The sequence below is a fragment of the Trachypithecus francoisi genome, unplaced genomic scaffold, assembly GCF_009764315.1.
Source record: "Trachypithecus francoisi isolate TF-2019V2 unplaced genomic scaffold, Tfra_2.0 Lachesis_group14, whole genome shotgun sequence".
Classification (NCBI taxonomy): Eukaryota; Metazoa; Chordata; class Mammalia; order Primates; family Cercopithecidae; genus Trachypithecus; species Trachypithecus francoisi.
In genome coordinates this window covers 48,205,992-48,220,935 of record NW_022681459.1, presented here as the reverse complement: position 1 = coordinate 48,220,935, position 14,944 = coordinate 48,205,992, and the positions used below count along the sequence as shown (strand labels likewise).

Genomic DNA, 14,944 nt, shown 5'->3' with positions numbered 1-14,944 from the left:
TGGGACTCAGACCGGTTCTGTCTCATTCCAGAGCCCTGTCTGTGCCTCCTCCTCTGCTTTTCCCAGGTGGTTGGTATGACCTGGTGGCACCATCCTAGGGCACTGGCTTCCAGTTTTCTCCTTGGCATGGGCTGAGGGCTAGAAGCAGGCGGCCCTCTCCCTTCACTCATCCTCACGGAGGGCCTGAAAGATGGACTTGCTGTGGGAATGGGGAAGCAGTGGGGCCGTGTGGACAGCCCTGTCGGGGACAGTGAGGACACTCAGTGACTGTCCTGGGGGAGGTGCCTGGAGGCTGGGGTCTCTTTAACCTTCCTGAGACATCTTGATGCCTCCGCCCTACTGAACTTCTCTCCCTTCTGTGTCCCGGCAGGAGTGAGAGCGCAGAGAGCCCTGAGACAGCCCCTGCCGGAGCACCTCCTGGGGAGCAGCCAGATGTCATCCCCACCCAGGGCGACCTGCTGGGTGACCTCCTCAACCTGGACCTTGGCCCCCCAGTGAGCGGCCCACCCCTGACCACCTCCTCGGTGCAGATGGGAGCTGTGGACCTTCTTGGCGGTGGCCTTGACAGCCTGGTATGTCATGGGTGCCCTCTGGATGATGTTGATAATGATCCTCAGAGGAGCAGTCACTGAACGCCCCTCCATGCCAGGCACCAGCTGAGTGCCTCAGGTACATTATATTGAGCTCTTACCATTTACCCTCGGAGGTGATTGTGTAGCTCCCTACTTATGATGAGAAAACCAAGGTTTAGAGAGGCCAGGCAGCCTTCCCTCCAAGGTCGCACAGTCCCTGAGTGGCAGACAGGATTCCACTCCCTTGTTGGACCTTCAAGTCCCAGGAGATCCTGGGCAGGGAGGCCCATCCTAGCCCTTGCCCTGATCCTGACATCACAGTCACCTTTGCCCTGTTAGGCTAGAGTGTTCCTAACTTTGAGGAATCAGACTTGTGTCCACTTAGCTTCATGCTGCCCCAGCTGGGAACAGAAGCCCAGCCAGGCCTATTTGAGAGGACATGGGAGGCCGGGGAGAGAGGGGAATGGGAAGACAGTAGAGAGGGGAGTGGTGAGACTAACGTGGGTGTCTCCCTGGGGCTTCCTCAGGCAACTGGCAGGGCCAGGTGCTGGGGGTGGCTGAGCCTCTTCATTTGACTGTGCTCGACTCAGGTCTGCACGGTGGCAGCACGGGGGCAGGAGACTGGCGATCAACGCTGCTAGGGTGAGGCAGGAAGGGCTGTGGTGCAGAATGGATGTTGGGGTAAATGTGTGGTGTAGTGCCTTTCATAGAGACGGGGTCTGGGCCTCTCGTAGGCCCTAACACAGCCTCCCACCACTCTCCTCTTGGATGGAGCTACGGTTAACTAATCTCCTCTCTCTTTCCCTTCTCTCTCTTGTTTCTCTGTCTTCCTTCCTGGCTTTTTCTCTCTGCATGTGGCTGCCTGTTCTCTTCACCTGCCTGCTTCTGCTTGGAGATGGGGGATGAGCCTGAAGGGGTATGGTTCAACCCTTGCGTCACCAAGCCTTTATCCTTGCTCCTCCCGAAAGCGCTGGCCCAGCATCCCAAGGGGCGGGTGATGTCAAAGCAGCCCCCGCCTGTTGAGCCCTTGCCTTGGTCCAGCGTCCTAGCAGTCTCTGTCTTGACCAGCTGGCATCCGGCTACCACTGGGCCCCATAGCCATGGATTCTTGCCCAGTCCTCACCACCCCATGACACATCACCTTGTCATCCCAGGGGTTGCCAGCCCTCAGTCCCACAACCCCTCTCTAATGTCCTGGAGGGAGAGCACCCGTCTGCATAGCATGTCTCCACCCAGCCGTGTGTCTTGGGACCTCCTTTTATCCATGGGCTGAGTGTCAATTTGGGAGTGTCTCCAGCCCTTTCCCAGACGTTACTCCTAAGGCTCAAGGCTTACAGGGCACGGGAGGGCTCAGCCTCTCTTCTCCACCCACCTCTCTCTGTCTTGTTTCTGTAATTTAGAGTTGATATGGAGGCTGTCCTGCCCCCCGTCCCCAGTGTATTCTAAAGAGCCAGGTGGCTCTCCTCATTCCCAGCCCTTGATGTCCTTGCTTCTTGATGCCTGCCTCTGACTCTTTCCCTCCCTTTCCAGATGGGGGGCACCAACTTCGTGGCACCTCCAACAGCAGCAGTACCAGCCAGTCTTGGAGCACCCATCGGCAGTGGCCTGAGTGACCTCTTTGACCTAACCAGTGGTGTGGGCACCCTGTCAGGATCATATGTGGCCCCCAAAGCAGTAAGTCACTTGTCTTCTCTCTTGGCAGAAGCAGAGAGAAGTTATAGAGACTGGCATGTGGGCTCCTTTAAATGGCCTCGGCCGTGGAATTGGCTCAGGCCAGCGCTGATGAGGGAAGCTGGGGGCCACGGGGGCACCAAGGAAAAGGAGCTAAGTCAGGCTTGGTGGATGCCTAGGCAGGCTTTCCGGAGGAGTCGCAGGACCTCACTAGCTGAACAGAAGCGGGTAGGGGCTCCAGACCAAGGGAACAGCCTGTGGTAAGGCCTGGAGGGAAGGGAGACCCTGGCCTCTGTCAGGGAATCAGCAGAGGCCTGTCAGGTGGAAGCAGTAGTTCTCAGTGCCATCAGACCCAGCACCCCTTAGTCATCATCGACATTTTACATTGTCACCGTTCCTCTCCTTAAATGCAATTGGTGGGCTGTGTAACCTACCTACACACAGCATTCCAAAAATACTCAGATGCTTTCACTGCATGGAGACATAAAAGGAAGAGAATACAAGTGTATGTATCAATGTTATAAGTGTCTGGGCACGCCCGCCCACTCACCCCGGAAGATATGAAGTTGCCAGGTGTTTGCTGCAGGGCAAAGTCACTGTGACTGTGGCAACCACAGTCTGGATGTTTGTAGCCTGGACCCCATGAGTGGTTTGACCAGTGGTGCCATTTGTTTCTGAAGTGGTCGCTGACTCCCAGTAAGGTTCGGAGTAAGATAAACAACAGGCTTCCCTTGATTTTCCTGAGAATTGTGTTCCTGGAAGTCTCAGGATATGTTGAAACCATGCAGAAAATACTGAAAGGATGCAGGACAGTTGCTTGTTGTGGGGTGGTTGTCCCCGTGGTAGGACGTCCAGCATACCTGACTCCAACCCCCTATGTTATGCCACCTGAAGATGCCCACAGAAGCCCACTGTGCCACCTAGGGCACACCCCCAAGACTCCTGGCTAGACTAGGGATCAGCAAAGGAAGAAGCTGGCAAGGCTAGTGGGCCAGGCTGAGCATTTCTTCTTGATCCTGGCACAGCCGAAGGCTTTGGAAAGTTTTAAGCAAAGAGATGAACCAGTCTGATTTGCACTTGAGAAAGATGGCTGCATGTGTAGGGAAGGGGTGGGGCAGAAGCACCAGCCCCAGGGGATTCTGTGGCAGGGAGGAGGAGTGCTGCGGCAGCTGGACCACGAGGGCTCTTGTGGGTGGAAACTGGCCAGACTTGAGAGCTCCCTGGGAGGGAGGAGCCGGGGCTGAGGGAAGGAGAGCTGAGTTCAGGGTGTGAGAACATGCAGGCGTAGCACTGAGGAGAGCTCAGTGTGGCCCATGTTGTCAGTGTCAAGGAAGCTGCCAGAGGTGACCAACCTGGCCTGATCCCCTCACCACACTCAGATCAGAAGTTGTGTTTGCCAGAGCCCCCCTCTCTCTTCTGAGGTCCCCGCCCCCAAACAGGATACAGTTGCGGGTCAGGGGCAGTGACAGCTCTGTCATGACTAGGGAGCCATGAACCCCCACCTCCCTACACCCTGAGCTGGATTTCTCCACCATATGCCAGCTGCACCTGCAGTGGTGGTGACTGGAGGCCCTGGTAGGGTCTGGGCACTGAGAGGCCCACAGCAGACAGCAGCTCTGACACTAGTAGCCACACACTTCCTTGCAGGAATGGCACAGCATTCCACAGCCACCACCAGCACGTCCTCCTCCCAGCAGCCCTTTGTGGCTCTTCCTCCTATTTCGTGGTTGAGAAATCTGAGTGCTTTTGCCTAAGGTCACATAGCTGGTGACAGAGTCTGGAAGTGAAAGCAAGTAACACTGAAGCCTCTGCTCCAGACCCCTACATGATGGTGGCCCCACAGAGCGTGAGAACGACCTGTGCCCCTGCCTTCATGCGTGGAGTGTCAGGGCCAGCAGGGCCAAGGGAACGTAGGATCGTGGCATAACGTACAGCATGTGCAGTTGACTTACTACCTGGATTGGCTGCACCAAGGCATGAGGCCAACCTGTACTCACCAGAAGCCCAATATCACAGGCACACAAAGCAGGACGAGTCCTTAAGGGACAGAGAACAGCAAAGACTCCTGTAACCCGGTGGGTGCCAGCCCTTGCCAGGCACTGCAGAGCTGTCAGGAAAAGAAAGCCTGGAGCTGGCCTTTGGCAAGCTGGCACTAGGCTTGTGAGTTCATCTTATATATATATATCTTTTATATATATATATATATTTTTTTTTTTTCAAGACAGAGTTTTGCTCTTGTCACCCAGGCAGGAGTGCAATGGTGCAATCTCAGCTCACTGCAACCTCTGCCTCCGGGGTTCAAGTGATTCTCCTGCCTCAGCCTCCCGAAGTAGCTGGGATTACAGGTGCCTGCCACCAGGCCTAGCTAATTATTTGTATTTTTAGTAAAGACAGGATTTCACTATGTTGTCCAGGCTGGTCTTGAACTCCTGACCTTAGGTGATCCACCTGCCTCGGCCTCCCAAAGTGCTGGGATGACAGGTGTGAGCCACCGCGCCCGGCCATGTGTTTGTCTTACCAGTGTTAGCCCTCTTTGTCTTTCTGAAGGGTCAGATGAGTGTATCCAGCAGAGCATGCTGGAAAGGAGAGGGGAGGGGATCTCTTAGTCAGGAGTCATCAGGCCAGGCTGCCTGGAGGAGGAGTTTTTCTGCCCTGGGCAGGACTTTCCCCACTGCCTCAGTCATGGGAGGGTTCTAGGGTGTGGGTGCCCTCTCCCTTCAGAATCAGTTGGTAGGTATCCACATCTTCCTAACAGTGCTGTGGCCACCTGGAATTGTTCATTCCTCACGCATTTCCACACCCTGCCTGTGGGGTTAAAGACATTGGCTAGGTCAGGCGCGGTGGCTCATGCCTGTAATCCCAGCACTTTAGGAGGCCAAGGCGGGCGGATCACGAGGTCAGGAGATCGAGACCATCCTGGCTAACACGGTGAAACCCCATCTCTACTAAAAATACAAAAAATTAGCCAGGCGTGATGGCGGGCGCCTGTAGTCCCAGGTACTCGTGAGGCTGAGGCAGGAGAATCGTGTGAACCCTGCAGGCGGAGCTTGCAGTGAGCTGAGATGGCACCACTGCACTCCAGCCTGGGTGACAGAGCAAGACTCTGTCTCAAAAAAAAAAAAAAAGGCTTTGGCCAACCCTGCTGGTCTAAGGGAATGAGGCTGTCTGTGTATAAGAACTTTTGGGTTCCTCACCATTTGGCTCAGCTGGTGGTGACAGTTCATTGGTTCATCCAGTAAAGATTGAAGATGGTTCTGTTAGGACCTGTGTGAGACACCATGAACCCACAGTGACCAAGAGCAGTGCAGTCCCCATCCCCAGCCATGGGCAACTGAGAGAGGGCCAGGGGAAAGGAGGCCTGACAGGGGCCCCGGGGTAGTCGTCCATGAGGGAGCCATGCCCCCAGTCAGGTTCAGCTGGCCTCTGCGTACTCTCTCAGCCGCCGTGGCACAGCTGAGAACCAAAGCAGGGTACTTTCTGTCCTCACAGATCTGTCCAGGGGGCACAAAGGGTGCTCAGGGTTAACTGAGCAGGATGGGGGTGGGGAGGTGCTTTCAAAGCAGAGGTAACAGCCAGTGTGAGGTCCCAGGGGCAGGGGCAGGGGCAAGCCTAGGGAGCAGATGGGCACCAGGCTGTGGAGGCCAAGGCCCGAGGACACCACTGCAGGATTGGAAGGGGATTCTTAGGGTGCCATGATCAGATCTGCATGTCACAAGATAACGTCAGCTGCTGTGGAAAGGGGGAGAGGGTGGAAATGGGGCACCACCTGGCAGCTGCTGTCTCACCTGGGGAAATCTGGTGGCAGCTTAGATGCTGGTGGCGCCTCTGGAGATGGAGAGACATGGAGGCCCTGGAGGAAGATGTAGGAGGTGGCCTCCGCAGGACTTGGGTTGCGTGACTGCCGCGAGGGGGTTAGGGTGGGGTGGGGGTGCTGTGCCTGATGTTTCTGTGGTTTCTGGCACTGGCAACCTGAGAGACAGTGGGACGTTTGTTGGCACTGAGTGCACTTGCAGAAGCTGTCAGTGGGGTCTAAGCCTTTTGACCTCAAGGGGCCTGTGAGCTGTCCATGGGAGAGTAACCGCCTGAGAGGCGTTTGTGAGTCCACAGGATGCCGCTGGCGGATGTCTTCCATGGCAGGGCTCTAACTCATGCGGTTTGCTCAGCAAATACTCCCCGAACGCTGGTTTCACACCAGGCTCGGAGCCAAAGGTGGTAAAGACAGAAAAACAGAGCCTTTCCCTCAGCGAGCTCTCTGAGTACAGGGAAGACAGACACAAGGTCATATTTATCTGCCATAACATCACTGGGTCGAGGGAGCCTGGGGGCAGGGTTCCAGGAGGAGGTGGTTCTTGAGCTGAGACTCGAATGACAAGGGCAGCCAAGCAGCGGAAGGCCTGCCAGGCAAGGGGTCCTCTTAGGTACTGTCCTTGGTCAGACCAGTTGCTGCAGCTGAAGGCCAGCCCTGCCTCCTGCAAGGGAGGACAGGCAGTGACGGCCAGGAAGGCCCAGGCTCTGGCCGAGGCCCAGGATGCCATTGGGCACTGAGCTCTGTCCTTAGCTCATAGCATCCCTCAGCCCTACTTCCCAAGTGATCCCTCCATTGCCCTCTGAGGACTCAACATCAGCCCTGGAGCCAAAGCGTCTCCCCAGCCCGAGCTGCTCCAAGAGGCAGCCACATCGTGGCCATGACCCTAGGTGGGACATGGGATTGTTCTGTTCCCAATACGTATCTGGTCATCCCCTAGCAGTAAAGGTGGGGGTGCTGGATCTGGGAGGTCCCTGCAGGAGAGAGAGAGAAAAAGCACCCTCAGGTGGGCTGTTGAGTTTGGGCTGGGGAAGAGGCACCCACCCGCTGCACCCTTTTCCCTGCAGGTCTGGCTCCCAGCCATGAAGGCCAAGGGGCTGGAGATCTCGGGCACCTTCACCCGCCAGGTGGGCTCCATCTCCATGGACCTGCAGCTGACCAACAAGGCCTTGCAGGTCATGACCGACTTTGCCATCCAGTTCAACCGCAACAGGTGAGCTCCCTGAGGCCAACTCACCTCTCAAGGGGAGGCCTGAGAGAATCCAACTTGGAATCTGTTCTGGGGACTGCAGGCAGGGGTGGGGCCGCATGGGGGAGGGCAGTGCCCCTTTTCTGGAGGATGTTCCCCACAACCCCTCGGGCCAAAACTCCCTGAAGCACTGGGTTTTGTTTGTTTCTTTTCTTTTGGAGATAGAGTCTCGCTCTGTCACACAGGCTGGAGTGCAGTGGTACCGTCTCAGCTCACTGCGGCCTCCACCTCCCAGGTTCAAGCAATTCTCCTGTCTCAGCCTCCCAAGTAGCTGGGATTACAGGTGTCTGCCACCATGCCTGGCTAATTTTTTGTATTTTTAGTAGAGGTAGGGTTTCACCATGTTGCCCAGACTGGTCTCGAACTCCTGAGCTCAGGCAATCCGCCCACCTTGACCTCCCCAAGTGCTGGGATTATAGGTGTGAGCCACCGTGCTCAGCCAAGCAGTGGGATTTCTACCCCCAAGTAGAATATGGACTCCAAAGTACCAGGCAGAGTGGGGAGGGATGTCTTTCGTTTGCGTTTTTATTTATTTATTTTTTTGAGATGGCCTCAGTGTATTTATTGCCCAGGCTGGTCTTGAACCCTTGGGCTCAAGCGATCCTCCTGCCTCAGCCTCCTGGGTCACTGGGACTACAGGTGCACGATACTACACCTGGCCCCCCTTATTTTTGCCTCCACTGTCCAAAGAAGTGTTTTACAGACAGAAACGCCCTGCTCCAGCTGAAGAGCCCACCTCTGGCAAGCACCCCACATAGGAGGGGCCTATCTTAGGGACCAGCTCCCAGAAGGCTGGTGGGAAGTGGGCCTGTCTGCCAGCCTCTCCATTGTGGCAGAGGATTAAAGTATCAGATGGGGCCTCTGGGAGCAGTAGCTGCTCCAGGCCCCTCCCCACCGGGTCCCCTACACTGGGTGTCAGTGGGAAGGTTGCCTGTCTGGCACTGTCATGGACCCGGCCAGTGAAGCTAGGGCTCCCCTGGGGACCCCTGGCAGCCCCTCCTGATGATTCTTCTTCCTGAGCACGCTCATGATGCGCAAACTGAGCCTCTAAGAAGTTGACTGAAGGGGCTGCTTCCCCAGGGAGGCCTGGAGGCCAGGAGGTCCTGACTCTTGGGCAGACGGGGACTGGGGGTGACTCTGCCACTTACCCTCATGTGACCCTGGAGGTCACAGAAGTGCACCAGGCTCCTAGAGGTGGTTCCAATGGTTGCCTCTAGCAAACTTACTGTGTGCTGAATGCTTCCTGGGCACCAGGCCCTGTGCCACCGGCTTTGGGAGTATTGTCTCGCTTGAGGCACTTGATGGCCCGGCAAAGTCACTGCCATCACCCCTTTTTAGTAGGTAATGACACCTGGGCTCCTTGGACAGCTCACACAGCGGGCAGTAGTGGAGCTCCCAGGAAATCCTGGTGTGCTGAGCCACCAAGCAGGCCTGGGGTTCCCCAAATGGTCTCCCTCTTTGTCCCAGGCAGGCTGATGGGTCAGACAGCTCAAACTCTCATTCTCAGCAGTGCCAGTCACTCTGTGGGGTCTGACACAAGCCTGCTCCTCCCTGAGACGGTGTCCTCATCTAGAGGATGGAAAGAGGTGTACCTGGCCCTGTTTTTATGAGGCTGGAACGCGTGTAATGTCGAATCTGTAGCCCGGGTATACTGAGCCCTCGGTTTGTGCCCCCAGTCCCATGCCCTGTGACTTATCTTCCAAGAGCCTGCAGCTCTTGGCTCACACTCATGAGGATCTTCCATTTGCCATTGTGCTGCTTTGCAGAGAAGCAGGGCTTTCCTGAATCTCTCTGTGGCCACTGTGTGTCCTGGCCAGTTCTGGCCAAGAGAGTAAAATTTAGCGTCTTGCTTGGGATGGTCAGATCCCTTCTGGGAGTTGAGGATTGGCAGCAAAGACTTGAGCAGTCCCAGAGTTTTCAAGGTAGAAACAGCTTATACTCCAGGCTGCTGGCATTAGACAGAGCTCCTTGAGGGCAGGACAGGGCAAGGCCTGCTTACCTGGGCCCACCAGTGCCTGGCCCAGAGGAGAAGAACAGAGCTGGGCTTTAGGCCTGCAGCCAGGCTGGGGCAGAGCAACTGGGCTGGGGCTCTTTCTTTCTGTCCACATGGTCATCTGGGGGAGGGAGACCAGGAGCCCATCCTGTCCAGGGTCCAGAGCATGGGTAGGCTGGTACTGTGAGAGGCTTCCTGCCAACCACAGCCCCAGCTCCCGAGCCGGAGGAGCTCACCTGTCCCGCATCAGCACTTGCTCCCCTTGCCATGCCTGTGGGGCTTCTCTCTCCCCAGCTTTGGCCTGGCCCCCGCCGCCCCCCTCCAGGTCCACGCACCACTCAGCCCCAATCAGACAGTGGAAATCTCCCTGCCTCTCAGCACGGTGGGCTCGGTCATGAAGATGGAGCCTCTGAACAACCTCCAGGTGGGTTCTTGGGAGGGCAGGCACCCCAGTCCTTCCACACCCACCAGCTGGGCCCCACTGGGGTCAGCAGTGGGTTGTGTCTGCAGAGTCATGCTCTTAGCTGTTGGGGAGGCCCAGTCAGGGAACGAAGGGGTATGTTTACCAGGGAAGGCCCTGGGAGAGAATCTGCTCAGCGATGCCCTTCCTGGGGCCTCAGAGGTGGCGTCAAGGCCCAGAGACTGACCGGGGACCCCCTTGTGCCTAGGTGGCTGTGAAGAACAATATCGATGTCTTCTACTTCAGCACCTTGTACCCACTGCACATACTCTTTGTGGAGGATGGGAAGATGGGTGAGTCATGAGGGAGCCCTCTGGGGTGCCTGAAATGGTACTGTGGCTTGGGAACCTGGCCAAGGTAGTGCCTTTACCAAGGCCCGGATGGACTGCCTTACCCACAAATGGAGTCGGGGAGTCGCTTCCTCCCTGCAGGCCTGGAGTGAGGGGTATACCCAGGACCCCCAGGCCTTAGTGGCCAGTTCTGGTCTGGCAGGTGGGCTGTGCCACATGGAACTCACCCCACTCCCAGGCTCTCCTGCTCGCTCCTCAGCCTTGTCCCACAGGCTGCAGAGAGCCCAGGTCATGCCCCACGCCTGGTAACCCCCCGCTCTGTGTCCTTGCTGGAACCCCCAAGAAGGGTGTTGATCACAGCACACAGATGGCCTGCACCCGGCCCCTGGCTGCGTGGAGCCCTTGGCCCATGTCATCTCTTGCTTGCCACAGAAGCCCTGCATGGGAGGCTGTGACTTACAAGCAGGCTGCTCACCGAGGAGGAGGAAGGTGTGTGGGGGTGGGGAGGGGAGATTTGAGGCCCGGAGGCAGGAAACCAGGGTCATTTGGAAGCAGCACTGGGGCCTCCGTCACAGAGCGGAGGGTGTGCTCAGGGAAGCAGGAGGGCTGTGTAGCAGCTAGTGCCTGTCGTCAGCTTTCAGGTGGCACAGTAAAGGCCAGACCCATTTCCTGCTGAGCTGCAGAGAGCCCACAGGTTTATGAGGGGCCCCCCTCTCATCCCCCCCGCTCACTCTGCAGACCGGCAGATGTTCCTGGCCACATGGAAGGATATTCCCAATGAGAATGAGGCCCAGTTCCAGATCAGAGACTGCCCCCTCAATGCAGGTGAGGACTCCGAGCACATGACCCCAGCCCCTCGCCTGTACCCAGGCCCCGCACTGACTGGGGTCTCCCACGGCCATGTGACCCCACAGAAGCTGCGAGCAGCAAGCTGCAGAGCAGCAACATCTTCACTGTCGCCAAGAGGAACGTGGAGGGCCAGGACATGCTCTACCAGTCCCTGAAGCTGACCAACGGCATCTGGGTGCTGGCGGAGCTGCGGATCCAGCCGGGCAACCCCAGCTGCACGGTGAGAGCCCTGGCACCCACCCTGCGGCCTTGGAGCCTCCCCTTCGTCCCATGCCAGGGGGTGGTTCTGGTGGAGGACGTGGTCCAAGCATCCCTTCAAGCCTGGCTTGAACCAGAATCAGTTTGGTCCCTGAAAAGGACCTTTCTAGAAAGCTTTCACATCCACCCCGTCAGGTTACCCAGATAAGACACCAATTGGGTCTCAGAACAGTGAGTTGGACTAGAAGATTTGTAAAATTGGGCCCTGTGAGGTGGTGAAGTTGGTTTGGCACCCCTGACTGGGAAGTGGCATTGCTAAGCATAGGCCCTAGCCCTGTCCTGTGAGTGCCTGCATGCCCAGCTGGGAGGACGTTGGTTCCCAGGAGCCCTAACTTCCCAGCCTTTGAGGTAGACCTGTCAGGGGATGGCTTCCCTGGGGCACATAGTTGTCCTGGAGGTCTGCGCCACTGTTCCAGGGCCCTGGACAGCCCCAAGCTCTGCTTCTCCCCCGCACCCCTGAGTCTCTGGCAGGCATGGCCCTCCAGACACTGCGCCTCCTGGGCCCTGCTGCCAGCGCTGGTCGGTGGGGGGCTGTGGTGTGGCTTCGGTGGTGGTAACTTCCATCTCCCTGTGTTTGGTTGCTGCATGTCACCTTCCCTGCTGGTGCCCGTGGTGCAGGACTTAGAGGTTAGCAGATCGCTTTCTCTTTCTCCGTCCACCCTCCCCAGCCTTGTCTCCTGTCCTGGCCCCCATGCACCCCATGTTTCCTGTCTGCACTCATCTCTTGGCCTCACCTCACCTGGCAGGCTCTAGCCAGGTGGCCCTGATTGAGGTGCTGACACCTCACTTCCACACATTCACAGTGTGCACAGAGCCCTTCCTAGGACCTGGACGGCCCGTGGGCTGCTGCTGACCTGTGAAACTCCATTGTTCCCACTTCCTAACTGTGCCCTGTGGAACCAGTGCTTTAGAGTGGATGGGTGGGGACTCCTCTCTCCTCTGCCTGTGATCTCAATCTCAGGCCCCAGAGCGGAGGCAAAGTCTCTACCGTGCCTGCTTCCTACGTAGGAAACCAGGAATGAGCCCAGCACCCCTCCAGGCTCCCTCCCAGCCCTCCCACACCGCCTGGGGATTTTCTGTCAGGCTTCAGTCCTGAGGACCCCAGACCTCCAGGGACTCTGGGGGGCCGGGCAGCCCTCAGGGTGGGGGCCTCCGGCTCGTGACTCACACTGCTTGCCAGCAGGGCTCTGGGGACTGGGCTGACAGCAGGTGTGTGGGCTGCAAGTATATTTGGTCCACACCCGGCTGGCTGCAATGGCCGCCCCCTCTGCTTTACCTCACATCTGTGCCAGGCGCAGCTGCCGCCAGGCTGTGTGCACGCCACGCTATCCCATTGGTTCCTGCTCTCTTCCCCACCCCTTTCCTTCCTGAGAGGAACTCCAGGGATGAGTGCTCTTTCCCCCGACCCCTCTCTCCCCTGCAGCTGTCCCTGAAGTGTCGAGCGCCAGAGGTGTCTCAGCACGTGTACCAGGCCTACGAGACCATCCTCAAGAACTGAGGCCCCGGCCAGCGCCCGCCCCAGCCTTCTGCCCGCCCCATCGAGGAGGCCCCTGGGGGTGGCAGCACATCTTCCTCCTCGCAGGAGGGACCGGGCAGGGCTCCTGGCCACCCCGTGGGCTCTGTGGTCCTGATGGCAGCACCCGATCCCTGGGGTAGGGCACAGTTGACTCCCGTGCTCCGGGACACCCCTGCTCCTGTGGCTGTGACATGGGGTTAGGTGAGGAGGGGACCAAAGGAAACAGAGCCAGAGCAGCCACAGAAGCTGTGCCTGAAGGGTGAGCATGGAGCTTGCCCCACCGGCTCACAGCCCCGGCAGCCCCTGGCTCCTTGGAATCTCGGGTTGGTGTTAAAGGCCCCCCACTGCCACCTCTCATGGGATGGACCCTGCCAACCTGGCCTGGGTGTGCAGGTAGGGGTCCCTTTGGTACCAGGAGAGCTGCTTGCCTAAGGCCTGGGGCTCAAGGAGCTGTAGGTGCCAGCAAAGGGGCAGAGCTGGTTTGGGAGGAGCCCAGGGCCTGCCCTGCCCCCTTGCAGCCACCTGGCTGGTGCCCTGCAGCTCTGCCAGTTGGGCCACAGCCTCCCGAGTGCTGACCCGCATGGTCAAGACCAGGCAGAAGCTCCCAGAGCCCCTGTCTTGGGCTCCCACCCTACTGGCAGCTGCACTGTCCCCCACTCCCCACTTCTGCCCCAAGGATGGTCTGTGATACATTCCTCAGTGTCACCTCTGAGCCCAGGCCTCCTGCAACAGAGACAAGGCTGAGGAATGGGGCTGGGCGAGCAGGTGCACCTCCTGTTTGGGTTTCTTTGGGGTTTCTCTTCTCTGTAGTGTCTGCTGCCCTCCTCCTGGCCTCCCAGGTTTCAGTTGTGTCTGACAGAGCATTAGGTTTTCCTGTTACTGCTGTTTAATAATAAAGAAAGATTCGGCTTTTGGCAATCACGGACACTTTTTTCCCCTCCACCAAATGTTAGGATTGAAAGCTGCCTCCATGTGGTTGGGGATGGTTTTCTGACCCTACAGTAACTAGATCTAATATATATCATCAGAAAATGTATATTGTATGTTTACTCTTATTTTCAGAAAGAGAAAGTGAATAAAAATGATGACATCAAGTGTGTCCCCAGCCAGTGTGTCAGGCCCAAGGCTCTTCTGGGCAGGAGTCCCGGGCTGCAGGGACCCCAGGGTCAAAGGCTCCAGTGGTGTGTGCGGCAGCACTCTGAGGACAGCGCCTTCCCTCCATCCTATCCTTGGCAAATTGACTGCTGCAGCCTGCTGTCCCTGGCCCCTCTCCTGCCATTGATCCCACCTCCCATGGAGCTGACGCTGTCTCGCCTTGTGATGCCGGCCAGAAGGCTGGGCTCCCCTTGTGGTTTTCTCCAGCTCCCTGTCATCTGGGAGGCTCCGGGGGGCGTGGGAGATCCCCTGATCGGGGCGGTGGTGGGAGAGGGGGTGGGCATGTGGGCAAGGCCAGCCGCCACCGAGGACACCTTGTATGGCCCCAATCCTGGCACTGGCCTAGCTCCCAGGTAAGGGTGGCCAGACCCTAAGCAGGGCTTCGTCAGCTGAGCTGCCTCCTGGCTGGTAGGCCTCAGCCTGCTTCTGAGGGAGGAGCAGCCCAGGTTTCCCTCAGCCTGTTTCAGCCCCAGCCGCTCCCTCGTGTTCTGTCTCTACTTAGCTCCCCACACGCTGCCAACCTCACACACACCGCTGCCTTCCTGGCTGCCGGAAACTGGGCGATACAGCCTGCCCTCTTACAGGGCATCACAGGAGCATCTGGCCCTCCACTGCCCCACCTCTGACCTCTGTGGTGTCACTGTGCTGCCCTGGGGACCCCAGGGTCAAGGGCTTGAGTTGCATGCCCAGCTGTGGCCCCTCCGCAGAGTCCAGAACCAACCAAGGTCCTTGACTGCACAACCCTAGTTCTTGCCTCGCCTGAGAGTCTCTGCCCAAATGCAGCCGGAGTCCCTGCCCTGCCATGGAACTAGAGGTTGGTGAGCCCTTAATGAGAGGGACTGTCACCCTGCCATGTCGCCTGCCTCCTCTGAGCTCAACACCTGGAAACACTGCCTGGGAAGCAGCTGCACGGGCTGCCACACCCATGGCCTGCCAGCTCAGCCATTCAGGGGGCTCAGCACTTCACCTCCCCACCCCTCCATCGCAAGGTCTGAAGAGGGCAAGTGTGGGATTGCTGTCCCCACTGGAGGCCCAGGACAAGCCACCTGGGTGAGGAGAGCTGGCGAGAAAGGAGGACCATCCCTAGACACCTGTGTTTGAATGAGTCTGCTCAAGCCTCAGGTGA

At 58.0% G+C, this 14,944-nt stretch overlaps 1 protein-coding gene and 1 non-coding gene across 10 annotated transcripts in view; both read left to right on the top strand.

Annotated features, from left to right (window-relative positions):
* AP1B1 (adaptor related protein complex 1 subunit beta 1) overlaps positions 1-13,757 on the top strand; it is a 62,250-nt gene extending 48,493 nt beyond the window's left edge. For 2 of the 9 annotated variants that reach the window (XM_033233140.1, XM_033233144.1), the window contains 9 exons: positions 371-572; positions 2,103-2,246; positions 7,116-7,261; positions 9,585-9,714; positions 9,959-10,043; positions 10,779-10,865; positions 10,955-11,109; positions 11,766-11,774; positions 12,571-13,757. In XM_033233140.1, coding sequence (XP_033089031.1) covers positions 371-572; positions 2,103-2,246; positions 7,116-7,261; positions 9,585-9,714; positions 9,959-10,043; positions 10,779-10,865; positions 10,955-11,109; positions 11,766-11,774; positions 12,571-12,645 — 1,033 coding nt within the window. In that variant the 3' untranslated portion in view covers positions 12,646-13,757. Of the gene's footprint in view, positions 1-370; positions 573-1,467; positions 1,489-2,102; positions 2,247-7,115; positions 7,262-9,584; positions 9,715-9,958; positions 10,044-10,778; positions 10,866-10,954 lie in introns of all 9 variants that reach the window. The other 7 variants (XM_033233139.1, XM_033233143.1, XM_033233136.1 and 4 more) reach the window with 5 other exon arrangements.
* LOC117096783 lies at positions 8,280-8,375 on the top strand. The gene has a single exon (XR_004442633.1). It is a non-coding gene; the product is annotated as a small nucleolar RNA SNORD125 (small nucleolar RNA).
* Positions 13,758-14,944: the final 1,187 nt, after the last annotated feature.